The sequence below is a fragment of the Neocloeon triangulifer genome, unplaced genomic scaffold (genome assembly GCF_031216515.1).
Source record: "Neocloeon triangulifer isolate White Clay Creek 2 clone unplaced genomic scaffold, ASM3121651v1 ptg000015l, whole genome shotgun sequence".
Classification (NCBI taxonomy): Eukaryota; Metazoa; Arthropoda; class Insecta; order Ephemeroptera; family Baetidae; genus Neocloeon; species Neocloeon triangulifer.
The window spans coordinates 2,755,041-2,781,754 of NW_026775557.1; the positions used below are offsets into that span (position 1 = coordinate 2,755,041).

Consider the following 26,714-nt stretch of genomic DNA (forward strand, 5'->3'; position numbering starts at 1 on the left):
AGAGGGGAGATAAGATGGGAAGAAAAAATAGTTCAAATCCTTGTCAAAACAAGTCTTGATAAGAAGTAATACAACAGACAAAAGCTGCGCTGACGACCGACCTCTTTTTTTCACAATAAACCAATTTCAAGAGAATTCCGAGAAGTCCGGCCAATTGTTATGTCAATCAGCAACTTGGCGGTTTTGATATCATTATCCAGAAACATACACTTCATCCGTACTGTTTATGAAGCCGTGACGTTTATTTCGGGTGTTAAAGTCAGAAATAATTTAGAGACTTTTTAACTACTCGAAGCACTTTGAACTGCATTATTATTTCGCCGTAATTTTATCCAAGGAGCAGCCCCTGGTGAGGAGAATGGCCGTTAAAAAGTAATGAGCGCATTTTTACGAGGGTGTTTAGTGAGGGGTCAGTCGCTCTTGCCGTCTCTGCGGTGGCTAATCGCGCACGGGGCGCGCATCTCTGGCCGCGCGCGGTTATCTAATCTAGACGCATCGGCAGGTGCGTTAGTTTGATTGGAGCGGCGCGCGGTCACGTGGTGCGACTCCTGAGAGCGGCGGCGGCTGCCCCGATCCGACCGACGGAGGCCCCGCGCCGCGCGCCTCAGTCTTCTTCAGCAACAGTCTGAACCAGTGATATCGCTCTCGCTCGTCGTCGGTCGGATCAAGTTTTGATCAGTGTGATGGGTGCCTCTTCATTGTTGCTGCCATTGTTGCCGCTGGGATAACGTGTCCCGCGAGGGCATGCCCGCAAGTGCATCGGCAATTCGAATTTTGGACTCACCAACAACGCTGCATGTCGAGCGCCGCCGCTGTCCGATTTGGCCTAAATGACACCGCTGCGTAGCACCACATGTCCATCATACCAAGGTGAGCCACCGGCCGGTCTGCCGGCCGCAGGCCAGCGGCCAAGGATCATACCCGACGGCCCTCGCGCTGCGCCGACCGGACCAATTCATTTCTTTTTTCAATTAATTTTTCTCTTGAGACGTTGGGGAATAAAAAATAATCGATTAAGATTGTGCTATTCGGAAAAAAAACATTATACATAAAAAAAACTAACCAACGTGGAGAAAATTTATTACTCTAGAATTTAATTTGTCGGACAAAACTTTTATATGATATACTTAGATTTAGTATAATTTTTGTTGTAATAACATAAAAGCAATTCTAATATGTTTCTATAAAAGGAGAAACCAAGCGACAAAGTATCCATTTGTACTGCTGAAATAATGAAAAATAATTGAAAATTGCATTTTTTTTTTTTTTTTTTTAATAAATAAGATTGAATAAATAGCAACTAACTTTCATAAAAGAACCTTTGAAAGAAATAGTTTTAAATTTTGCTCGCAAACACAAAAATCTAAACTCAAAAGAAATGGTTTTCAAAGAGGTGACCATGACCAACTTTTCTCTATTGATAAAAGATTTTGGCTCGTTGGACACATTTTTGCAGTATTTTATAGAAGAAAATTAAAATTCAAGCAGCAGATTTGTCGATTTACTCGTTTCTGTCCAGAACTCGTACCTCAATAATAATTTTTTGTCTGTAAAAACGGAGATGATAAGACACACAATCGATTTTGACATGTTCAGTCAAGGCCGCCGATTTGAATTTGGCCATTATTTGAGTGAAGTGAAATCAGAAAGGAAAGAGTGTGGCGCGTTGCATAAGAGTAGCGGAGCGAGCGGGGCCTCGCTGCGGTTTGGCTTGAGACGAACGAACGTCTTGTGCGTGTCGTCCGGCGAGGCAGGGGCCGTTCTCTAACGAAGTTTGATGTTTTAATCAAATTTCATGCCGTATTATAACCGAAAAGGGCGATCTGGTTTGGCGCGCGATTTTAATCCGGTGCCAGAACCGATCGGCGACCGCCCGCGCAACATGACAAGTGATCACTATTGACAGCGCTACAAGACGAGCGACGGTTTTCAAAGCGCGAAATGAGAAAGATAACCACTGGAGCGGTGCTAAATTTAGTAAACAAACACTTGAATGTGACGCAAAGCACCACCCATGCGCCTCCGAAGGCACACGCGAATTTTCCGCGGGCATTTAAATAAAATTTTCACGCGGTCTGCACGTTGCTGCGAGCAGAAATAATATAGTAAAGATACACACATGAAAGATTAAATTATGAATTGGCACTTTTTAAGTAGCGACAGACACTCGGCCATTGTCTTCTCTCTCAAGTGCACCTTTTTCTGTTTTGCGCAGTTACGCCCAAATGTGTGTAGTAATTGTGACGTCGGTTGCTTGATTTTTGTTTGAAAACATTTAAAATTCAAATTGTCAATAAGCATTCGGCGACACGGAGCTCTTTCATTCCCAATATAGAAAATTTTTCGCCTCTCGCAGACTGTTTGCCGAAGTGCGCAAACGAATAATAATATTTTATATACTTTTCAGCATAAATTAAAGAGTAAACTCGAGGCATTTTAGCGAGTGCTTATTTTATCCTCGTCTCTCTCCTGTTGGCCATAATCATATAACCTTTTTGACATAAAATATTCCCTCCACCACTTTTCGCACACACTATGCAGCGACAATAAAAATAGCTTTGCCGGATAAATCTCCGACCAAACAAATTGAAGCACCGTTTTATTACTATGCGCGCATCCTTGTTCATATTTGCCGAGGTGTTTGCGTCTCTGCGAGCGTGATATATTGTAATCAAATGTTTGTGTTCACATTACAATGTGGCTCTTACTTTAAACTGTACCTCAAGAATTTACTTTCAATGTACACAAGCGCAAAAAAATAGAAAAATTTATTCGAGCCAGCTTAATTTGTTTTCTACACAAAAATGCAATTAAGGAGACGAGGGAATACGATTTGTTTAAATTTGTAACTTTTAACAAAGAAACAAATAATTTTAAAAACACATAATAATTATATTGTGTCTTGTATTTTGAATAATAGTGCTGTCGGTTTTGTTCCGCTTCTTCCTTGATGACGTGCGTTTTAGCAGATCTATGCTACTTTTTTAATTGTACCCCTTTTTTATTATTATTCTATTTAGTTTATTTTTTATTTTTATTAAATTGAAATAAAGAAACAAACTGAAAAATTATAAAAACTATTTGGCATTAAAAATGCAAAAAATTCTGATTATCGGACTAAAGTCTTCTTTTATTTTGCACATTGATTTAAAAATAATTTGGATTTTTATTTGAAATTTTTTCCGTAGAGCTTGTTTTATTTTTGGGAAATGATATCAAGAAACATTCCAAAATGTATAAAATTATTATTTGAGGATGAAGTGCGATCACAATGACCGTGTACAAGTTTTTTCCCCTTAACTCTCGATCGCCTATGCGATACGATAAGAGAATTATTGAGCACAAGAGTTGCGAGAAATATAGCACACGCTCTGGTGAAGGCCGAAATTCCTAAGCAGTGTATGTATTATAAGCATTGAGCTTTTATGCGGCTCTTTGTGTGTGTCTGTTTGAAAACAATATAAACGCGAGTAATAATGCGCGCGTATAGCTATTGGGAAACAGCGCTCTCTCATTCTTATGCCCCAGCTCGCTGCGTCTCAAGGTGTATTTACATTTTTTGAAGAGCAAGTTGCTAAACAAATTTTATTTAACACATTCTCTCGGAGCTGCCTAGCAAATAGTACATTATTTTGACACGTCACAACGGGAACAATGCGATCAGATTTCTCTTTAAAAAGTGCGGTTATCTTCAAAATTTTTGTTTGCAATTTCGGAACGCTTTTCTAAAAAATTAGCACAATAATTAAAGTACTTGAGCTTCCGAGAAAAAAGTTGACGAGCAGCACGTGCTGCAATATCTGCTCCAAGCATTCCGAGTGCTTATCATGGCAAACAAGCGAATCTCGAAGTTGTGCAAAAAAACATTCAAGTTCAGCGCGTATCTGGGAATTCCGAACGAATTCTTTTCCACGCTCAGCAGCGTCCGTCTGACAGATTCGGCGTTATGCAACCCGCTGGACACACGACGATTTTTCTTCTCTGTGGAGAAATAAACGTTCTTTCTTTTAACTCGCCAGTTTCATTAAAGGCAACTCGAGGAGGAAATCTCTTCAGTTTTAAGAATGAACGCGACGCGGCCCCCTCTCTGCAAACAACGGCGACGGCAGTTTAAAGCGCACACGGCGCCGCTGAATCGCGTTAGTTTTAATATTAGCGGCGGCGAGCTGCTCTCCAGGAATCCGCCGCACTTGCGAGCTGCCGTATTTACTTATGTAAATGAGCAGCAAAAAGCTGACAATCGCTCTCTCGGCTCGACCGACTACAGCTCGACCGAGCGCACACACACACACGTGACACAATGCGCGCTGCCTTCATTTTCCTACTCGTCTCTCTCCAGGTGATAATAAGCGCCGCGAGAAAAGTTTACTTCTCGGCAAATTCCACCGCTCTTTTTATGGCCGCTGTCCTATAGAAACGTGCTGTAGTCGGACGCAGCAGCGCAAACGTGCCTCTGCGATGCGTGCATTTGTTTTTTTGTGCGGCGGCCAATTTTATTGCTCGCCGCCGCCGCGCGATGAGTTTATTTAGCGATAATTGCGAGATCATCGAGCACGCGGCAACTCAATCAGTCTCTCTCTGTGAACTTGCCGCCCGAAATCTTTGGAGATTTACTCGCTAATGCGCAGCAATTTTGCGGCAAACATCGCCAAAATCTAGAAAGTCACGCTCGGGAGCTCATGATTTTTGCTCAAGCATTGGGGACGCCCACATATTATTTGGCAATTCTCAACTTGGCCTTTTGTATTTTTATTTGTTTATGCTGAAAGTTTTTGCAAGTAACAGAACATTATAGAAAATTATATTATGCTTTCAAGTATTTGAAACACATCATTTAATATTGACATTGGTGAATCCAGTGAATCCATTAATTTTCAAATCATAATCAAAGGAAAAGAGCTAGGAAAATTTATCTGTTGATTGACGCTTGCATAGCAAGTTCTTCTCAAATTTAGTGATCATATTTATTAAAAATAATTAGGTTTTGTTGATAAAAAGTTTGTAGTATAATAAATTTGTAGGCAAATTGAAATCTTTATCTTATAATTTGGAAATATTAAAAAATTATATACTGCAGCAAAATTAAAAAAAAAATAATTTTTTTAAATTAATATTATTTTATTAAAAAAAACGCATACTTTTAAATTTGCATCATATCAAAAAGTTAGCAAATAAGTTATTTTATTAAATTTTTACTTTTCTTATTTAATTTAAAACTTGAATCATAAATTGTAAGAATACATATTTATATGAAAAAGCGGTCGTTTAGAACTGATATTTTGTTGCGGTTGACACTTTTAGATGTTTTGTGACTTTTTCATTTCGCCCCCTCGTTTGTCCATCCACATTTTCCGGCAGCTTTTCGACAGATTTTGGTAACTGCCATGCGCGCCCAATAAAAACCCACCTGAGGCATTTCAGCAGCTGATAAAGGAGCACTTAAGCGCGTATATACGTTGTGTGCGTGCGACTTTCCACAAAAGCCGTGCTGTGTGGTCCATTTGTGCAAATCATTTTATTTATTGAGCAGTCGTGTGGCCTTTGTCCGCGCGCGCTTTGCTGCTCTTATCAGGATTAACTGCGCTTGCATTAGGACCTTTTAAATCAGCAGCAAAGCCCGCCTTTCGGCGTCAGCGTGCCAAGTGACGAAAGAAAAAGAGCCATCCGTCGCGTTATTATTGTCACAACGGCTCCAAATTTATGCTAATCCTAGCTCCAAGAATTTTTCTAGGCATACCGATATGTCAACAACACCCCTTTTGCTTTGACGTGCTCATTGATCGGGAAAACAGAAAACTCAGTGGGCGGTGATTTTTTTTTCTCTCTCACAATATATAATCTTTTCTGCTCCGAATTCCTTTTCGCCTCGCCATTGTGTTTAACTGTTTCACATGTTGTAGAGAAAAGTGAAATGTCGTCCGCTATTATGACCATGTCAACCAGCAACAAAGGCATAATTTCATATGTCACTCATAAATGGAAAATTCTACGACAAATCAAAAATTTTAGAGCGCCACTCTATGCGCCCGTCCATAAAAAGCCCACTCACGCGTGCGGGTTTTAGACAGAAGTCTGTGTGTGTCCCCCTTGCTCGCAATAAATTTCTCTAGTTTTGCGCCCGTGTCTGTTGTAAATGGATGGGCATACGAAGTCATTTTATTATAAAATAAAGCGCGCTGCTGTGACTCTCGGGTCGGAGCTGCGTGACTTAAAACGCAGTATTTATTTTTGACTGGACTCTAGCGGGACAAGTGAGATATTAAATGACACATCTCGCAAAACCACAAATTTACTCCGGCGATGTAGACGCGCAGAGCAGCAGCGAGAGAGCGGGTGTGGAGCGAAACGGCCTTATATGTTCACTTAATATCGCGTAGCAGCAGCCTTATTATCGCATCTTGAACATAAAAAAAAAAAAACGCTGGCAAGATTATCTGATGCAGACTCCACACTAATCGCTTTATCAGGCGCACAGCAATTTTTGTTATTGCTTGTTGAAGACTCATTAGACGCTTTTATATAATATACACGTTTTTTTTCGCTCAACATGTGTGTGTGTGCAAAAGGGCCGAATGTACATAAATATTCATTTCATATATATTGGTCGAGTGAAATTCGCGGTGGCCGAGAGTGAGGCTGCACGCAACTGTGCGAGCCGCAGAATAAGTCGACGGCACGTTTTACACACACTCTGTTGGTTTTTTAATAAAATCCCTCGTGGTGCTGCCGGAGCCGGTTTTTGGAGTGATGTAAATGAATCGAAGAGCGGCTTGACTGACTGACTGGAGAGAGATGCACCTTTTTGAATGTGTGAGTGAGTTCGCTGCTGGCTGCTCTCTCTCGCACTCACAGACCAAATGACTGCTAAGTAAACACACATATATGCCCGAGTCACTTCTCTTCGCGCGGCGCAGTCATGACTTCTCTCGCTGCTTTTTATTTCTAAAGAACCCAAAAGTAATAAATTTGTCGCGCTCACAAAGGCAGCGAGCGCGATGGCTGCCTCGGGCCCGCCTGACCCTGGAAGGTGGCACCTGTCACCTTCCATTGTTACAGAAAAAGCTGCCGCTTTGGAAAACGAGAACGCCGCCTGCCTGTTTTCCGAAAACGCGGGTTTGAACTCTCTGGCTATTGAGACGTCGCGCGCGGAAATATGCCACTCTTTGAAAGAAGAATGCGCCCGGAATCGCCCCGCTTTATATCGGGGAGGAGAGAAAGATACATCCGCGTATGTGGCTTTTTGATGACTTTTGTCAAAGGTGGTCTCTCACGATGCATTTGGGACGGGAAATACGCGCAAAAGATAAAATTCAACACGCTCGCTGGATCCGATACTCCTCCGCACATTCACTTTTTCTAAAAAACTCATGGGCGTTCGGACATTCGTATATAATAATAAAATGCGCCAGACTTGTGTTTTCTCAAGAGGTCGCGGCCCCGGTGCAGCCAAAGCGGCAATTATCATCAGGGTCAGAGTTTAATTTACCTGCGGGTCTGTTGGTTAAAAATAAGCAGCACAAAGTATAGGAGTATCACAGACGCGCGCGCTCCTCTCACCTTCGATGTGCAGAGGCGGCGGCGGCATTTGCTAATTTATGTGTCAGTGTGTTAAATTAAATGTCTTCGGATGCAGCAGAGTGAATTTTCTCTCTCTCGCATCTTAGTGGTTCTGATTCTTTCTGCATCATTAGTTTGAGAGAGAAAGAATGGCGCCGTTTGTATTTATTACACCGACATCAGAGCCGTTTTATAACATATGCTGCGTGCCTGCGCGAGAGGGATCGTTGGGAATCGATGGGTATAATATCTTAATCAGCACGACGTTTTACGCGCATTATTAAAATGCGAGGGCCGCCCAAGCGCGCACTGATCCAAAATTTCAGATTTGTCACACCACATTAATACTTGCGCGCGTGGTGATCACGTCCAGAGATTATTCTTCTTTATATTGATAGACCTTTAGAAAAGACACGTTTTTCTATAATGATGTGGAAAGGTTTACTATATATTAAGCATACATGGGCAGAGCGCACTTTGCGCTCTGCGATCTGCGCTCGCGCTCTGCGCTCATGAGCGCGAGCGCAGAGCGCGATCGCACGATTTTCAAAATCGTGAGCGCGAGCGCAGAGCGCGAGCGCATTGGTCGCTGAGCGCAGCGCTCAATTGCGCTCATTTTGCGCTCAAACCAAGAGTAAAAATTCCCGAATTTGATCAAAAATTGTAATGAAAAACAGTGTTTTTATACCAAAAACTTAAAACTGATCCCAATTTTGGTGATTTAACTTCAACTTTATCATTTCCAATTGCCGATGTATTTTTTGTTATATTAAAAAATTGTCTAAAAAGTCGCACTTTTTCCTCGGATAAAAATATTTTTGAGCGCAACGCGTGAGCGCAAGACTTGTTAAAAATTTGAGCGCGAGCGCAGAGCGCGAGCGCAACATTTTCAAAATCTTGATCGCGAGCGCAGAGCGCGAGCGCACTGTTGCCAGTGATCGCGAGCGCGAGCGCGAGCGCAAAATTGTTGAGCGCACCCATGTATGATATTAAGTCGGCAACGATTTTCTGTTGGTTTAAAAAAATTTATTATTTATTACCTTTTCCTTTCCTTCAGCAATAATCTTTGAAATAAAATTTAATTTAAATTGTTCAGGGTTTATCAGTTTTATTATGGTTTTAATTTCTAATGAAGATAATATAATATTATTTTATTATAAAAAACTTTAATTTTTCCATCGTGCGTCACAAGCAAATTTTTATAAAATTTTTCATATTATGCGCTCATAAACTAATTGGTTTTCAAAATTTTCGCTAAACATTTCTGTTTTCGGGTTTCAATTTATATTTTCCTATAATTAGTCAAAGTTGCTAACAGGCTATATGGAGTTGATTTATGCATTTGAAAAAAAGATCAAACAATGGACTCCCCCAACATTAGGAGCTATATGGGAATACAGTCGGTGTGTTGGTGAGATGTGTGTTTTGTGTATACTTGTTTGACAGCAGCGACCTGAGAGAGCCAGCCTGTGTCCCTGAAGGGTCAGCAGAGGTCAGCGGTGAGATGCGCTGAGACCGACTGGTCAGATAATGGACCACAAACAAACGCGCGCCTTATCAACGCATCAAGCAGCATCACTTAAGGACGGAATTTCGACGCGCCGAGTGATTTTTTAACGTTTACTAACGGTGTGCGCCTCCAAATTTGGATTTTCCCTGGCGCTGCACGAGATGACGCATCAGAAAGGAGGAAAGAAAATTTGAAAATAATGTTTTCAATAGTTCACATTTGCATTTGTGCGGTTATATTAAATATGAAGCTCGGGGGAAAATTGATTGTTTCCCTGTGGCGGGACGACGCGAGGGCAAACCCATCTCAAAGTCCGATTTCTCTGGAGCCGCCAAAGCGAATGAAATCTGATCTGTCGGGGCGTTCAGCGGCGGCACCAAGAGTGCCCTGGCTGTGATGAATCCTCGAATGGTCAGCGACAGACACGGGATTTATCGCCCTTTGCCTGGTCGCTGCGGCGCGAGATGTGCCCAGTTTAATTTCTTTGGGAAACAAGCACAAACACGGGCTTTTTCCCACAGTGTGAGGTGATAAGGCATCTTTAGTGGAGAGGCTCAATGCAAATCACGGCGCTTTACACTGAAGACCGAGTTATAATAACGTGATTTTATATGGTTCTGGGGAAGTGACAAAAATAATTATTAATAATTAATAATAACCTGATTATTCAGATTTCAGTTGATCTTAATGAATATCTAATTATAGTTATTGATTTAGATGCAATAATATTAAAATCAAAATGAGACACATACCATACTCTTCGTTAAGTTGATGGTTTGGTTTAGCATTCAGAGGTGAAGTTGGCGGCCTCTGAGCTGGTTTTTGGCGGCCCACAGAGTTGGGATCCGAAATCAGAAATTCTCAACCTGGAATTAAAATAATTTAAAAAAACTGCTTGGTTACTTTTAATTTGGGTATGATGAAATTTTTGTTGAAACATTTACAGAATTTTATGAAACTGAAAACTAAAATAATAGACTTATTTTAAAATCTCTAGTATATTAAAAATTGTAATTGAATTTATTAACTAAATTTGATTCAAATTTAATGAAATATTTTGCGTATTTTTTTTAGATTTTTTTTTTGTATGCTTAGAGAGAATCCTTGTCAGTTTTCAGCAATTGACGGAATTTTCAGCTCATTTCCCACCGGCTGATTAGTGATTTATTGCTATTTTACACTGCCCCGTTTATGGCCTTCCAATCAGATGGAAAAGGTCTGGCGGTTTGCCCAATTTAGTGCGCGGTATGCAAATCAGTGGTGCCAATTATTGCGCGGCGGGCGCGATTGCGATCGCGACGCACTGCGAGTCGTTGGGAAAAACTGCGCTCCGGCGAGAGGCAAATAATTGCACGAGGCTTTATTGCTGCTCTTCTCTCCGCAAGATGCGCGAGAGCAAAGGTTGGTGTAACCTTTGGCATGCAGCAGGCAGGGCAAACACAATTATCGCCCCGCCGCGCGGCGAATTATGCAAAGCATCCTGTGTTGATAAAAAGGGTTCCACCCCGGCCGCCCCTTCTTAAAAACTGCGCTGCCGCTCGTCTTTGCTGCGCTCCTTTGAGGAATTCCGTCGGACGAGGAGGAAATTTTCTTCTCCACGGCGGCAGCAGCAGTTTGTTTTTCTCAAGTAGTGCCAAAGAAATATTTGTTTAGGAGGCAGGCCGCGCGGCCCAACCCCTGCCTGCTCAACCGTGTTTTCCTCTCGAGAAACCACTCCAGCACCTTAATCGCCCGCCGTAGACGTTTTGATTGCGCACCTTAATAGAACAGAAATATGGAAAATCTGGCGAAGGGCGAAATTTTTTTCCCATTTCGCTTCGGTGCGGTCTCGCGCGCGCGTCCATTCAGAGTTTGGTACAGCTCGGCCCAAAAGCGATCTTTGGCTTTTGTTGGAAATTTACTTACCTGTGGCCATATATAGCGCGTTGTTATAGTACAAATAATGCACAATGCGCTTTACAGCCTGCGCGAGTGAGAGAGACCGTTAAAATTTCCCAGAAAAGCATCCATCGCCTCTCGGTATGAATGAAGAAGCAAAAGCCAGGCTGAGCTGCCCTCCTTGAAAGGTGTGAGACATTTTTATGGCGATATACAGGTTTATTCAAGGGTTCACTCAGGGTGCCTTTGATCAATTATTGCTCTCAACGAAAGGAGAGAATTCCAAATATGGGGTGAGCAAGCCTTTTGGGAATAATATTTTTTACGTTTTAATAATTTTTTCATTAAATAATATAATAGTTAAAATTAATTATAAAACAGTTAATATTTTGCAGCCTAAATTGCTATGAAAATAAACACGAATAATATTAATCGTTGTTAATTCCGTCCCTTTGTATATATAAAATTATGACAAATGAAAATAAAGATGGGACGTGCGGTTGAGTGCGATAATTTAATTTCAGCCCAAGGCCTCGGTCTGCGCCTGTAATTGGATTGGAGAAACAAAAAGCTGCTGACAGCAGATCTGACCCTGCAGGGAAACATCTTAATACAATCACCCCACGCAGAGATTAATAAAGCGTTGAGACGCCGCCCACGAAGAGCAGTGAGACCCTTAATCAATCACTCAATCAATATTATATACAAGTGGTGAGAACAACTCGTCACTTTTATGGGCAATTTTTTCAGAAAAATATTTATTTACGGTTGAGATCGACAGGTGCTTTTTGGTGAGAGTCTTTCTCACTCGAAGAATTTTTATTTCAAAACTTCTGTGTCGACTTTTCATTTCGCATATATTTAAGGCAAAAGCACCTGTGCGAGAATTGTTAAGAGGAGTTTTCTCCGTAAATCCCAAAGAACGCGGCCCTCGCACGCAGAATGGATGTGCGCGTTTGCATGACAATGGAGCAACTCATAATACAATAAAAATGCTTCACACACCCCTAAACAAATGGCCTTATCTAATTTGGGCAAAAAATCTCGGTTTCGCTAAGCCCGTTATTATTATGGTGTGTGGCGACGCATATATACAACATAAGCCACCAGCAGCCACGGTTTTCACACACAGCTTGGAATGCTCTTTCTTAATATTCCTCTCGACAGAGACTCGCTCAAATTCCGATGCATCAACTTGGCGATGACAGGTTCAAAGACCAGCGCGACATAACGCATAAACTTATTTCAATATGTCAATGCGACAGAGGAGTACAAAAGGAAGAGTGTATAAACATATAAACGCGCGGCAGCGCTTTTTACGATTTTCTTTTGAAAAATAAAAACATCCCATCTCACATCCATGAGGTATGTGTGTGGCTTCTGTTGAGAATCTCCAATCGTAAAGTTGTATTTAATGAACATATAAATTATATTTTAATTATGAAAATTTTTATTTCATGGTATAGAAAACGCAAACTTAAAATCAAATTATATATTCATTTTTTTAATTGTGAACGTAATTTTTAATTTGCTTTACACTAATAAAATGATCAAAGTTTTGCTTATTTCTTAATATAATTATTCAAATGAATTTAAGTTGAATGCACAATAAAAAAACGAGCAGATTAAAATAAATAATTATTTAAAAAGATATTTTAATTGTTTGAAATCAATTTTATAAATATAAGACAAATTATAAAAGTCTATTATTTTCTTCTGCGCGAAGTGAACTTTGCTCAAACTGCGTGTATGTTGATATGAAATTTCAGTGTGTTTTTTGACGGCGTGCAGCGGATTGTAAAAATCGAGCTCTGGCTCGGTTTGAGAGGTGTTTATTGATATTACCGGCTGTTATCGGCGGTGATAACGCGCCGCGGGCAATATCATCTGTGGAAGGATTAAGCATACATATCAGACACAATGCCTCCCAAGCGGCCCCTAAAAAAGTACACACATTATAACTTTATAAAAGCCATATGCAGCAGAGCAACATATCGCACAAATAAAAATTTCAACTCCCCGCGAGAGGCTCCGCAGTTTAGGGCGGTGCAAAAAATTTATATACGCAACTTTTCTGGCAAAAATTGGAGCTGCAGATATCTCGCGGGAACAAAGGTCGCTGAAAAATAAACGTTCTCTTGCATTTAATCAACACATACAGCGAGACACACTTGAATGCACACACAGCTCATCGTTTGCTCATTTCCTGTCCGAGATAACAAGATAGGTGCTGCTCTCTATTTGCTCTCTGGATTTGTATCCTACACATTTTAATCACATTATGTACACAAAACGCTCTGCACTTTATCATAAATGAATGGAGGAATCCAAATAAATTATAGCAGGTTGTTTCAAACGAAAGCTCCATTTGTGTTAGCGTGTGTGACTTGGGATTTGAATGCTCAAACAGCCCGCCACACATAATATAGAGCTCTAGAAAGTACACAAATTAATTTATGGTGCACCTAGCAAAAAATTTCATTAATTTTTTCAACGAAACAAAAAGATAGAATGGTTTGAATCTACTTTATTTTTATATCTTTTAAACATTTAAAATTTTCAGCATTTTTGTTTATCTTTAATTTTAGTTCTATTCAATGACTAATATAATTTTGAATGGAAAAATAAATCAATTGATTATAAATTTTATAATTTAAATTAAACAAATCGTATATAAAAAACTAATCCCACATTATAATTATTAAAATTTATTGAATGTGCTTACATTATAAAAGTAAACACTGGTTTTTCAAATAAATCGTAACCAGTCGTGGTATTTTTACCTCTGGTGTATTTATTTATGAGGCCACCTTTGTAAGAGAAGAATATTACAAGAAAATAATAATCAATTTCAAAGGAGTTGTGTGTAGGTCCGACCAAACGATTCGTTCCCAACATTTTTACAACTTTTGTGTTCAACACATTTTTTACCGAAGGAACAAGCAGTGTTTTATCCCCACCCAAAACACACACTGTGTGAAGGTGGCCCCGAGTGAAAAGAGCGAGCGCCATAGGCCTTAAAAATGCCGCCGAGCCACCCAGACTTTTATGCGCTCTTTACATTTTGATAACTCATTTTCCGCTTATTGGACCAAAATGTAAAACATAAATGCCGCGCCATTAGAGCCTGCAAATAATCTCCGAGCTGCGCGATTAACGCATTGTTTTGACGGAAAATTAGCAAAGTTGCGAAACAGCGGCGGCCCGTTTGATGCAGGCCCCGCGCAGTGTGATGATGGGCCGCCGTAAAGTGGTGATGCTGCCGCTGAACTCGCGTGTTGCGTGATCTCGGACACCCACTGTGCATTAACAGAGTTATTTACCATGCAGATATAATTCATATAAGAAAACGAGCACGCAGATTTTTCAGCTCTCTCTATAGCGCATTTTATTATCTTCCCTGCCAGGATTTACTTTATAAATGTCTTCAGGGCCGCGTTTGACTTCTTCTGCTTCTCTCTTAATTTACTTACTCTTGCCAATCTCTAATAGAGCCGTTCAGCTGCCAGCCATCTTTTTTAGGATAATTGAATTTTAATGCAAATGGAAAACCTTTTACAGCCTCCTTTCTGCTCGAGCTCTAATGGCTGATTTAGCTTTCGGAAATTCTGGGGCCGAAAAATTATGTATTTAGCAAAAATTGTTATACATGTAGAGATAATCTGGTTTTGTGTAAAGACATCTTAAGTGAACGGGGTCACTTTAAAAAAAAGCCGACGACAGTCAATTACGCGGTGAATTAGCGACCCGGGAGGCTGATCGATCACTCATGACATTTTTTACGGAGGCACGCGCTCGAAACCCGCCGAGAGAACTTCATGCAAGTGATGAAGTGGCACCGACGGCCAGCGTTATGTGATTGATAAAAGTTGGCAGGCCGACTTGGGGAAGTAATGAATGGTGATAAGTGAGTGCGATGGCATTTTGCTTTTGGCCCATTCAGACAAGCGATAAGCGCGCTGGCTCCCATTGACAAAGGTATAGCGAGCCAGGAATGCAAAACATTTCCAGCATCAATTGTGCGTTTCTTGTGCTCTCGATTTTCTTCGCTTTTAGTCACACACGCTGCTTGCATAGTATAGGAATTCATTATGAAAAACGAAGAATGAACAACCCTGTGCATTTAGCTGCAAGGGTCATACTGTATATTCATGAATGAAACGCTCTCCCTCTCTCGCAGTCAGGGTATGGTGCAGTTATTTACAAGCTAAGGCTTTGACAGAATTCAAGTTCTGCATGCAATTCAGTTGGGATTTGGAAAAAATATCTCCAGCCCAAGTAATTTACAACTGCAGTATAATGAATGCTTTCCCAGCACTATGCAGTGCTCTCCCTTTTTTAAAATCAAGAGGAATCTAAGATTACGGGTTTTCACGTGGGATGCAGTAGGTGTTTTTCACATTTCAGCACATCGGGTACATTTGTCTTGTGAATTTCTCTTCATTATCGCGGCAATATCTGAAAAACTAATCTGCATTATGTGCTGCTTGAGTGCTTCGACAGCATACTTTAATTAATTTTGCAATCAACTTGGAGAATGACAATTAGCAAATCTTAGATAAAATTAAATGCATCCTCTTGTAACAATTGAAATCTTAATCGATAATGTTTCCTGCCTTTGTTGCATTATTCAAAACAAAAATGCGTATGCCTTTCCGATTTACATTTTATATAATCAATGTAACTAAAAATTTCAATTTTTAATAAAAAAATTAATAATATATTTTTAAAGCATACCAAACAGGTCGTCAAAAGTCTAGTTATTTCTTGAACTTTGCGCTCGACCTAAAAAATTTCCAAGTTTGTTCAAGAGGCCTTTTGAATTGGCTTCCCATATCCTGAGAGAGGATGCAGCAAAATGGAATTCTATTATGTGGACTTGCATCAAGTGTCATTGAGCAAAATGCGCGGCGACGAGACCGCGAGATGAGATGCGAAGGAAGAGGAAGAAAAGACGCAGCAGCGACGCGGAAATCCAATAACAATGACGAAAACAGCCCACGTGCTGCTGCGCTGAACGCCGCCGCCGCCGGATAATTAAAAAGAGGCGGTGGTTTTACATAATACACTTTATACACAGCCAGCGTGGAAAGTACATAAGTTGCGTCAGTGCGCTGCTGGGGGATAATTAAAACGAGAGCGGCTGATTGCTTTCATGCTCTCCAAATGAAAACTCTGCCACGGCGACTGGCAAATTAAACGCCGCCGCGCGACGCGATTATAAAAGTGTATAAAGAGCAGGGGATCGACGAGAGCGGATTATCGCACATCTCTCACGCGCTCAAGAATTAATTTTTTCCCTGACGGCAGAAGCAGGCGAACATAAAACGGGTTGCACTAAAATTAACACCTCATTTTATAACTGATGCTGTTGACGCATATATATACTTGAATAATGTGCGCGAACATTTATACAAGCAACCGCGGCTACTTCATATATTATAAGCCTTTTCTGCACACCTGCAAAACCTCCCAGGTTAGGATTTTAAAACATATCAGAATGATATACAAAAATATATTAATCCACGAGTTTGCCTTAATTATTTTCTTTCAAACAGTCACTTGTATTTTTAAGATTTAAAAAATGTATGAGAAAATTGTGCTGATTACGAGACAAACCTCATGATGAGGTGTCATCCTTTAAAAAGCCGCTTTGGTACAATATTTACAAATTTCCTTAACCATATCCGTCTAGAGCGGAAAGTGTTGATAAACAAAATTACTTGCAGTGGAAGATTTTGATGTGTGTAGTAAAATGCATGGCTTTACGCACGCATATTTAATTTGATAAAAAACCGCAACTTGATATGCGATTAAATGACTAACCATGCTCTGTGCGGAAGTCGAGCATTGATTCATTGATGATGCTGCGACAGTTGCTCATTCTCAGTAATCTTGATTGGCGTCAGTTTGTGAATCATAGCAGCCTTTTTCATCAATCCAAGGTTGAAGTCTGTAAATTTTTATTGCATAAATTAAAAAAAATTCAAATTATGTAACATTATTTATTTTGTTTCTGCAAAACTATTTTCATACCAACCAGGACCACCCGAAACGCCAGTGCTGGAGTAAAAAAACAATTCACGTGGGTGTCGGGGGTGAATGCATTTCCCACGAAGATAAACGCATCACGCTTCTTGCGTTTTGCTTGAAAACATTTCAAAACAACATCAAAAGATATGATGACAGCAGTGCTCTTGCTCTCTTCGAAATTTCTCTTTTCTCAGCAGAAAGGGGTTGATGTGAGCCATAGGATGAGTGCCGATGAATGCGTCTCCAGTCTTGTTTGAATGCGAAAAAGAGAAAAGGCAGCGTTAGTTTCCATAAACCTCAAAAATATACAAAAACAACCCCCTGGCCGGCCTCGTGCTACCTGCGAGAGAGAGACGTTTTCCCAGAGCCGGGGAACAAAAGACGCCGCTCTCCGCGTCAGGTAGAGAGAAAAAGTTGGTCTTGCCACTCTTGGCAAACAATTCCTCCACCTTTCAACAGCAGCAGCTACCCTGGCTGGCTAGTGATTAGGCAGCAAGCAACGCAAAGCGTGGAAATTATTTGCTCCCCGCGATAAATCAAGGGAAAAGGACAGCGATTTTAATTTGGAGGGGCGTTCTCTCGGCCGACTCCTAGGAGGGGGGTTGGAGGGGAGGGGTGGGGTACGCACTATACTATACTCTACGGGTCAGTTCGGTGCCGAACGGATCCAAAAGAATCTCGTTTTGTTCGCTCTGCTCTGCATGCCTCCGCCACGGAAAGTTCCTACTTGGGTCGACGGATTTTTCGCCAGTGCAGCCAGTGCCGTTCAGAGCCACTATCAGGCGAATCGGCGCCAATGTAAGGCGACGACGCCGCCTGGGCACCCTCCTGGATGCAATCGACCTTGGGCAGGTATGCTGAAAACAGAAATTTTCACGGCAAATTCAAATTTTTCGCAATCTTTTCTTGTGCTGAACCAAGAAAAATTCCTCAGCGTGCAGAATATTGATTTTTTGACACGAAATTCATGCTCGTGCTGAACGTGCCGATTGTGGCGGGAAATCCGAGTGCGAGAAAAATTCTGATTGTGAGTCGGCCATTGTTTTCGAACTCAAGGACGCGGTCATCCATGGAATTCGCACGTTACGGGGGGCGTGGCCAAAAGACACAACCACCTGTGCGTCCCGCAGATACAGAAACAGAACTTTCTTCTTTTATTATATGTTTTTTGTCTGCGGTTTTATGAAATTCTTAGTTTGAAAATTTGAATAATTCATAACGGCGATAAAAATTCTTTATCAAATTCAGTTCAAAATTATTATTTGACGCCAGGTTTTTTGTGTAAATTCTCTAAAATTCTTGATATACATCATTAAAAATTTTTGTAATAATTCAAGACTCGTTATGCAAAAATTTCAAATCTTGGTAATAAAATTGATGATTTAAAGTTAATTTGATTCTGCAAAAATTTGTTAATATTTTTATGCATGTCTTTTTCATTTAAAATCCTTGCTAAGGCTGAAAAAATTGAAAAATGGCCAAGAATAAACGTAATTTAAAATAATAAAATCTTTGCATAATTTATAATTAAAAATTTTGGATTCAAAATTGTTAATAAAAAGTAAAGGAATTTTCTAAATAATTTTAATTTTAAATAAAATCATTCCGTATAATTATTTTTGAACAGAAAAGGAAGCTATTTGAGGGGCGAAACCACTTAGCGAGCGAGGTCACGGTATAATTTTGACACGATTGGGGTGGATTCATGATTTGGTTTGACTCTTTATTAGCGGCCGTGTGTGTGCCGTGGTGCGCGGCGCTCGCTGGCTCTCGAATCCATATTTCACGAGCAATTGATTTGCCACAATGGCGCAGAGATTCGCTTTACGGATTCACTCGAGAGTGACAAACAGAGACGGGGCGAAAAGCTGCTGCTCTTTTGCAGAGGGATTTTGATTCATTGTTCCTCTGCGGCGTGCCTGTGTCCGCCACAATGCTCAAATGACCCCATTATTCGCGCTCGCGACATCTCAAAGCAGATGCTTGGGCCGCCGCCGCGAAAAGCACTCGACGCGAGATGCATTCGCCGCCGCCCATGTCTCGACCACGGGTTTGATATTGTGTCTCATTACTTAATTTTATCGCTCGTTTGCCTATTTCCTTCTCCCCTCGTGTGTGCATTTTCCACGCTCACAAATCACCCTCCATAAAATGAGCCGGACACTCAACGTGACACTGATTTATATTTTTACATGTTATTCAGCGATTCCGACGATTTTCATTTTGAGGCTTAATTTGTAAAAATTTGTTTTTAATTCCACATTGCATCATAGATTTTAAATTTTGCTTTCGATTTTTTCAGTTATTGCCAAAAATTATATTGTGAAAAATTATAAGAATTTTTTATGAAATTTTTAATCAATTAAGTAAAACATAACATTAAAATTTATGCAAAAGTCCAAAGAGAAAGTAACGAATAACAAACAGCACCATTTTGCTGCAGTCAATTAATAAACAAATAAAAAAAATGGTAAAAAAACAACCTTTTTGTGAGAAATTAAAGTTGCTTTCATCAAAATAATCTGGATTTTTTGCAATGGTTAGTAATATGCAATTATAAAATTTGTTAGAAAAAGTTGACACTCGAGGAGATGATCATGGAAATGAAGAGATCGGGCTTTTCCTCGTTGCAGAAATGGTTTTTTGTTAAAAAACATGACACCTCTAGTTTCAGTAAAGGTCTGCGACCCTATTTCTTGAGCAAGAAAAGTACTAAAAATCAGCAAAATTGAAAAATAATCACCACAATTTAACACAAACATTAAAATCTGGAAACTAACAAATTATTTATATATTTATTCACCATTTAGATATAATGAAATACATAACATCTTACGTACATCATGTCAGCACACAAAAATTAAATTTCTTTGTGTCAAGTTTTCAATTTTGCTGATTAGTTTTTTATTTCATGCTCATAAAATAGAGTCAGACCATGACGGAAACTGGTAGAACCATTTGTTTTTTGAATGAAAAACAATTTCTGCAATGAGGAGAAAAAGCTATTAAAAATGACTTTTTTTGCTATGCAACACTGTTCAAAATTCACTTTTCTCCCATATTGTGAATTAAATTGTTGGAGGTTTTAATTTTTAACCAATTATAAAATTATGTTGGTTAATGAATTTTAGAGCCTTAATTTTAAGTTCTTATTCAAAATTAAATAATCTAACGGAACAGATTTGAGAAAATAAATATTTTGGCTCTCGAAATATGATTTTTATTATTTGTTGGAACGGTGAAAAAGCAATGTACCAATAATTTAATTCTAGTAAAAAAATCCCAAAATTATTTAAATGAGTTACTTGGAAAATAAATCCCCTTAATATTTTGCTAATATTGGGTCACTCGCAAAAGATTTAATTCTTATCCCAATCTGATATCATGTAGTTTCTCTAATGGTTTCCATCGTTTGTTTTTTTCGCAGCATTGGTTTTTTAAAAAAAGCAATAATTTTGTGATAAAATATTTTACTCTCCGTGTTAATGTATTTCAAAAATTGCAAACCACGAATTTGAGAAATTTTCTTAATTGTTTTGAAGGAAATAAGATAACTTTAGTTATTCCTTTCTTAAAAAAACAAAATCACGCAATGAATAACAAATTACACATACAATTTGCAAACCAAAAACAGGAAAGGATAAAATTTAATTATTGACAATTGCAGTGGGTGAAATTATCACACGTAATGCACATGTACATCGTTTACAATTTCATTTAGAGCACATTACGGGGTTCCATGAACCACATGGCAGGTGCTGGAAAATTTGCAGCACAGTCTAATATGTTGCATCAATAATCACGTATTAATGGCGGCGGTCTATTTTTACATAATACCAATTTACCACGTAAATGCATTTAAAAAAAATAATAATAATGACATCTTGCACGGTGGCTGAAATAATTGGAAATTGACAAATTAAAAGAAACTTCTGAATATTATAATTGAAAAAAAAAATTAAATTGCATTTTTTTGCTCTTTATCTCACTTTTGACATTCATGTTGCGAATTTCAATGTTCGTGATATTTTTTAAATAACTGCCTTGTATAGAGCAAATCATGCTGGTATATAAATTTGGTTTAGGCGTGTGATGAAAAGATTTGGGCTGTCCGCACTCGCGGCCGCGTGCAGCGATTAGAGAGGCGTCACAATTTGTTATTCATAACATATAATATCGCGAAAAGTAGAAGATCCGCCGCGGCTCTCGTGTCTTTTTATTAAAAACGCCTCTCGCCGCGGCGTGAAAAGTGTCTCGGATTTTGCATATAACATATTTATCGAGCGCATTATTTAAAACTACAACATAATTGGACGGGACGAAGTGATGAAAAGTGTTAAAATTTGCATAATGGCCGTCTCGGTGCTCGGCGGCGCGCGGACGAAATTGCTTCTGCGAGCAGCGCGTTTTGAATAAAAAGGCGATAAATCATATCGGCGGCTCGCGCGCACAAAACATTTTATCTGCGCTTAAAACGCCGTTTCTTTGTGCGCTTCTTTTATATTTATTATTGGCCTGAGTGTCCTGCTAAAAGCCATCAGATTCAATTTGCAGAGAGGCTGCTCGGGTGCAGGAAAAAAATCGATTCTCACGTTATGCTGCATGGCCATGTGCTTTTAAATAAAGAATGACCCGACTGAGAGGGAATCTGTTAATTTTTACTTTTATGCATGTGAATTGTGAATATTAATTTGACTGATAATTTTTTTCAATTCTTGTAAGAAATTTACGCTCGAATAATTTCAGATGAATTTTTGACAAACTCAAATTGTTCATTAGATTAAATGTGTATTCATGCGACAATCGAATGGAGAATAAATAAATAAATATTACTTGGATTAATAATTGAAATATCCCAACATTTTGCTTTCAACTAGAATTTGCTACATTAATTGATTGAAAGACCTTTGAACTTACTTTTAAATTTTACCAATTATCAATTAAATTGGTCTTAAGTACTAAAATGAAATTAAATAACAACTTTAAAATAACTTTTTTAATTTCTTTATAAAAGCTTTAGAGACTAATACAAATTAATATAACAAAATCGACAAAATTTTTATTCATTCACTTCAAATTAAACAAAAATTTACATGCAGACGAAGGAAAAATAAATGAAAATTGATCGAGCCGATAAAATAGGATCGGTTTTTGGCGTTTACATTAATTGGCAACACAAACGCCAAACCGATTCCCACACCCACGTGGCCGCGGTTTAAAAATAACTTGCGACCTCCTCCCAGTCAAGGATGTGTAATATAATTAATCGAGCGAGCGCTGAACAGTTATTGGATCTGAAAAATGAATTTGTTAAGGCGTGTGCTCATCTCGCGCGGGCTGCAGACGCGGCAAACACGCCGGTGGCACCAAGTGACTTTTTTCAAAATCGATTAAGGAAAAGCAGGACAATTAGGGCGCGGGCCGGCTCGGTGAGAAAAAGAGCCGAACCGAACAAATATTAATATGGAAATGCGAGTTCAAAGGGGCCGGCACCGCGAGCACACACCGATTCGTTCCATCACTTACTTTTCAAAATTAATTTCGAGCGCCGAGATGCCGCGCGACCTTTCTCTTCCATAATGCTTACATGTGTGAACGGAGAAAAATTCGAAATGATTCAAAGTAACTTATTTTACTCCTTCCATTGTGATAAATTTAAAATGTAAACAAATTAAAAAAAAATATTGATAATAAATTTTGTTATCTGTAAATTTCCCCCCTTTTTTTATTACGTTGATATTAGAAAAATTCCTAAATTAAATTACCACACAATATGTGCAGAAAGTTAGAAAACAAAAGCGTCCGCAGGTATTTTGCCTATTTTACAGTCATCCCATATTTTTCCTCAGCACAGATTTTCAATTTAAAATATTAAAACTATGATTGTGAAAAGTTTTTTTTTTAAATATAAAATTATAATAACTGTATAATTTTATACAGTTTTAAAAATTTAAATCAAGGTTATTTGTAGAGGCTTAAAAATTTACCAAGACTAATTTGAAATTTGAAAGAAAAATTTAAATAACCAAAATTAAATTGAAAATTATGAAAGTTATAAAAATACTGTATAAGTTTATAAATAATTTTGTAATTTTACTCAAAACACGGTGCCAACTCTAAAATACAGAAAAATATAATATTATCTCCACATCACCTTTCATTCTGACCAGTCTTTTCTGGTATTATTTAATGTAAAACCAAATTTTTAATATTAAAAGTCAACATTTTACAAGATTTCCTTGATTTTAATTTATGCTTGTATTGCACGTGTTAATTTAAATGGAAAAGTTGTACAATAAAATTTTCGCACTCGTTCAAATCTGACCTTCAATCAGCAGCGGAATTTTATTTTGATCCTTTGCTTGGTTGGAAACAGAAATAAGCCGTGTTTGACGCTCTCGCGGGACGAATCGGTTAAGCTAATATTGTTGTGGTCGACGTGTACGTGCGTCTGCGTGTTATGCACACACATGAGAAAAAGAATCGCACAAGATGAGAAAGAGATGCTACCCGTGTTGTTAGCTTTAATTATTCACAGCGCAGGTGAAAAGGCGGTCGTCCTTATTCGGCGCGGCGAGAGAGTAGCCGCGCCTAGGCATTTTGATAATTGGAATTGATAATTAATCACGGCCGGGCGCGAGTGACACGCGGAGCGGCGGCAAAAAAATAAAACAATCACAGCATCTCACTCTCTCGGCGTCAATTAACACGCACGCCGCGCGCGAAGCAATTAAAAACGAGCGCGCCGAGGGCGGGGCCAAAATCACAAATCAACCCGGAGCGCCCGTTTAATTTAATTTAATTAATCAGACCGCCGTTCGCTCTCCGCAGCCCAATGCAACAATGACGGAAGCGTTTATCGGTTTATCTCTTATTAAAAGATAAATTTGTTCTTATTTGTTTTGGCCTTTCACGTATGCTGAAGGCCACCAGAGAAAAAGTTAACTTTTAAAATTTAAAATTCAATGATCTGACCTTTTTTAATAGTTTTCTTTATATGTTTGATACAAAAAAATCCAAACCCCTATCATTATCTCTTAAATATGATTCTTTAGAATGAAGTTCCAAGAGTCTTATAAATCTTAAAAATTTCGTCACTTTTGATGTCGGGCGTTTAATTTTGATGCCCTTTCTGCTAATTTTTTCCATTTCAATTTTTTTTATGACCAGAGTAGAATAAATAATAATTATTTATAATATGCTTTATTTAATTAAAATGTTTAATTAAAAATGAAATTAAGTATCATATTAGATTTAATGTTTAATGCTTATTTATTTCCCATGCTGCTTTTTCCCATTTAGGTAGTGTGAAGCTTTTTTTTAATAATCATCCTATTTCAATTTTAAAATAAAAAAATTAAATTAATATTCTTTCATAGTTGTTATTAAAATGAGAAATTAACCAATTTAAAAAGGTCAAAAATTAACGAATGACATATTTTTTAAACGAAAATTCAACATAATTTAACTTAATCCTTCCCATTCTTTTTCCCTTAACTTTTCCTTGGAAATTTATATATTTTTTTTACTAACATTGTTTTTTTTATAATAATTTTTTTTTGACAAAAACAAATAATTGAGGACAAACAATAATTATTTTTAATCATTTTGTAGCCAAAGATGAACTAAGGAGAGAGTTTCCTTCCTGCGCTTTCGTATCATTTTTAATACTTTTGTTATTCATTGGAACTGCGCGCAGGAGCCAGTTTATTTATATTTGAAGAAAGGTTGTAATTAATATAGTGCTCGGCGGCCGAGAAAAAGGAGCGCGCACGCAATTGACTGCGCGAGAGTGTCGTAAAATGTACATTTGCTGTCCATTTATTTACACACATCACGTCGCACATCCTCCAGCAGCTCTCGTTCCACCTCTTAATGGACTTTTTCAAGTTAATAAAATAATAAAGCGAGCGTGATAACGCATGCATCAGGAAATCGGTCCTCCATTTTTCTCTGGCTTCACGGGTGTGTTATTAAAAAAAGAAAAGAAAAAGCTTTCGCCGGACCATTAGTTCACAGAGAAAATAAAATGCAAGGTTTACCTAGTTGACTCAAATCTAACTAGGTTATAGTAAATTTAACTATTAAAATTCAGTTAATTTTACTAAGCGGATAGTAAAATCAACAAGTTCGTGCCTAGTAAAATTTTGGTGCAAGGTAACTTAGCGAAATTTACTAGGTAGCTCTGTTACGCTGCACAGCAACTATTTCTACCTTGTAAAATTAACAGAGTAACTGTGTAAAAAGCTCTAAATCATGCCTGGTTCGTTTTACTAGGCAAAAGAATAGTTATTTTTACAACACGAAAATTGTAAAAATAACATATTTTGAGTAGTGAATATCACAGAGATATTTACTTGGATCCGATTTAACATTCCAATACCTTGTGCTTTTATCAAACTCAGGTTTGTAGCCAAAATCTTTGCAAGGTAAACTAGTCAAAGTAGCAAGCTTTCCTGGTTTATTTTGAATTTTAAAAGCGGGAACCATTCATGTTTCGTCAAATTTTTTATATATTTAAAATTTTTTATCTGGTTTCTGTACTTATTGTTAGCAAGTCAAATGATATTTTGTTTTAATAAAAAAAAATTAAAAATATAATCGTTTTACATTTATATAACTTTTGTATTCATTTACGTTGAGGAGGAGATTAAGAGAAGAAATATTTTATCTAATTTATTTTATGTTGTTATTTATAATGTATATCTCAGATATCGTAATAATTTGGGCATCGTTATTTATGTTTAATTAATATTTAATTTTTACCTTTTTAATATTTTTTTTAATTGCAAAACTGCCTGGATTAAATTAATTACATTAACATATTCAACATTGATAATTTTACATTTATAACTTGAAACTCTTTAAAAATGATTTTTGAAAATATAGATTTAAGAATTATTTATTTTGGGTAAAAGTTATCGAATTGGAGAAAAAACCTACACAAATCAATCTCTCAATTCAAACGGGTTTATATTCATTAAGGAATTCTTGGCTCTATATTATACACTTGTGATGTGCGGAAAGTTCGTTACAAATTTAGCAAAGCTACTTTGTTAAATCTACTAGGTGCTTTGTAACTTCAACAAGTCTACCTAGAGTGATGGCTTCTCTGACCAACGCGCCGAAATGCCGCGCACCTTTTTACTAGGTAGATTTGTTGAAATTACTAAATGCATTGTAATTTTAACAAATCTGCCTAGTAAAAAGATGCGCGGCGTCTCGGCGCGCTGGCTTGAGAAGCCATCATTTCCTTGGAAAAACAAGCCTCGTGTGGACGCTTGTGCGTCGATTTTAGGCTAATTGAAGTTTAATTGGCGTTTTGGATTGGATTCTGACTGCCTGACGGAAAATTCAACATCCGACTATGCTCCGGAAGACAAAGGTAATTTTTTCATTTGATATTTCTCATATTGTGTGTAGAATTCACTCTCATTTGTGCTAGGAAATCTTTTAGCTATAATCGCCACATGAATTGATTGTTGTGTTTTCTAAATTACAGACACCACCTTGACGAGGTCGCAAATAAAACGTCAACCATTTAAGGAGTTTTGGAAATCATTGAATGAATATACAGTATCAGAGCCTGAGGATACGCGCAAATGCAGCAAGATTTCAACTTTAAGTGAAGGTAAAAAAAAATCGGAATTTGTTTATAAATATGATAATAATACAAAATGTTTCCTTAAATTTTTGTTTTAGGACCTGGACTTATACTTGCGGCCTAAATTTATCT

At 38.2% G+C, this 26,714-nt stretch overlaps 1 protein-coding gene across 4 annotated transcripts in view; it reads left to right on the forward strand.

The window, feature by feature from the left end:
* The first annotated feature begins 618 nt into the window (after positions 1 to 618).
* Positions 619 to 26,714, forward strand: part of LOC132202397 (uncharacterized) — a 34,048-nt gene continuing 7,952 nt past the window's right edge. For 2 of the 4 annotated variants that reach the window (XM_059629285.1, XM_059629287.1), the window contains exon 1: positions 619 to 870. In XM_059629285.1, the coding sequence (XP_059485268.1) occupies positions 854 to 870 (17 nt within the window). In that variant the 5' untranslated portion in view covers positions 619 to 853. Of the gene's footprint in view, positions 871 to 17,626; positions 17,831 to 26,714 lie in introns of those variants that run through there. The other 2 variants (XM_059629283.1, XM_059629286.1) reach the window with 1 other exon arrangement.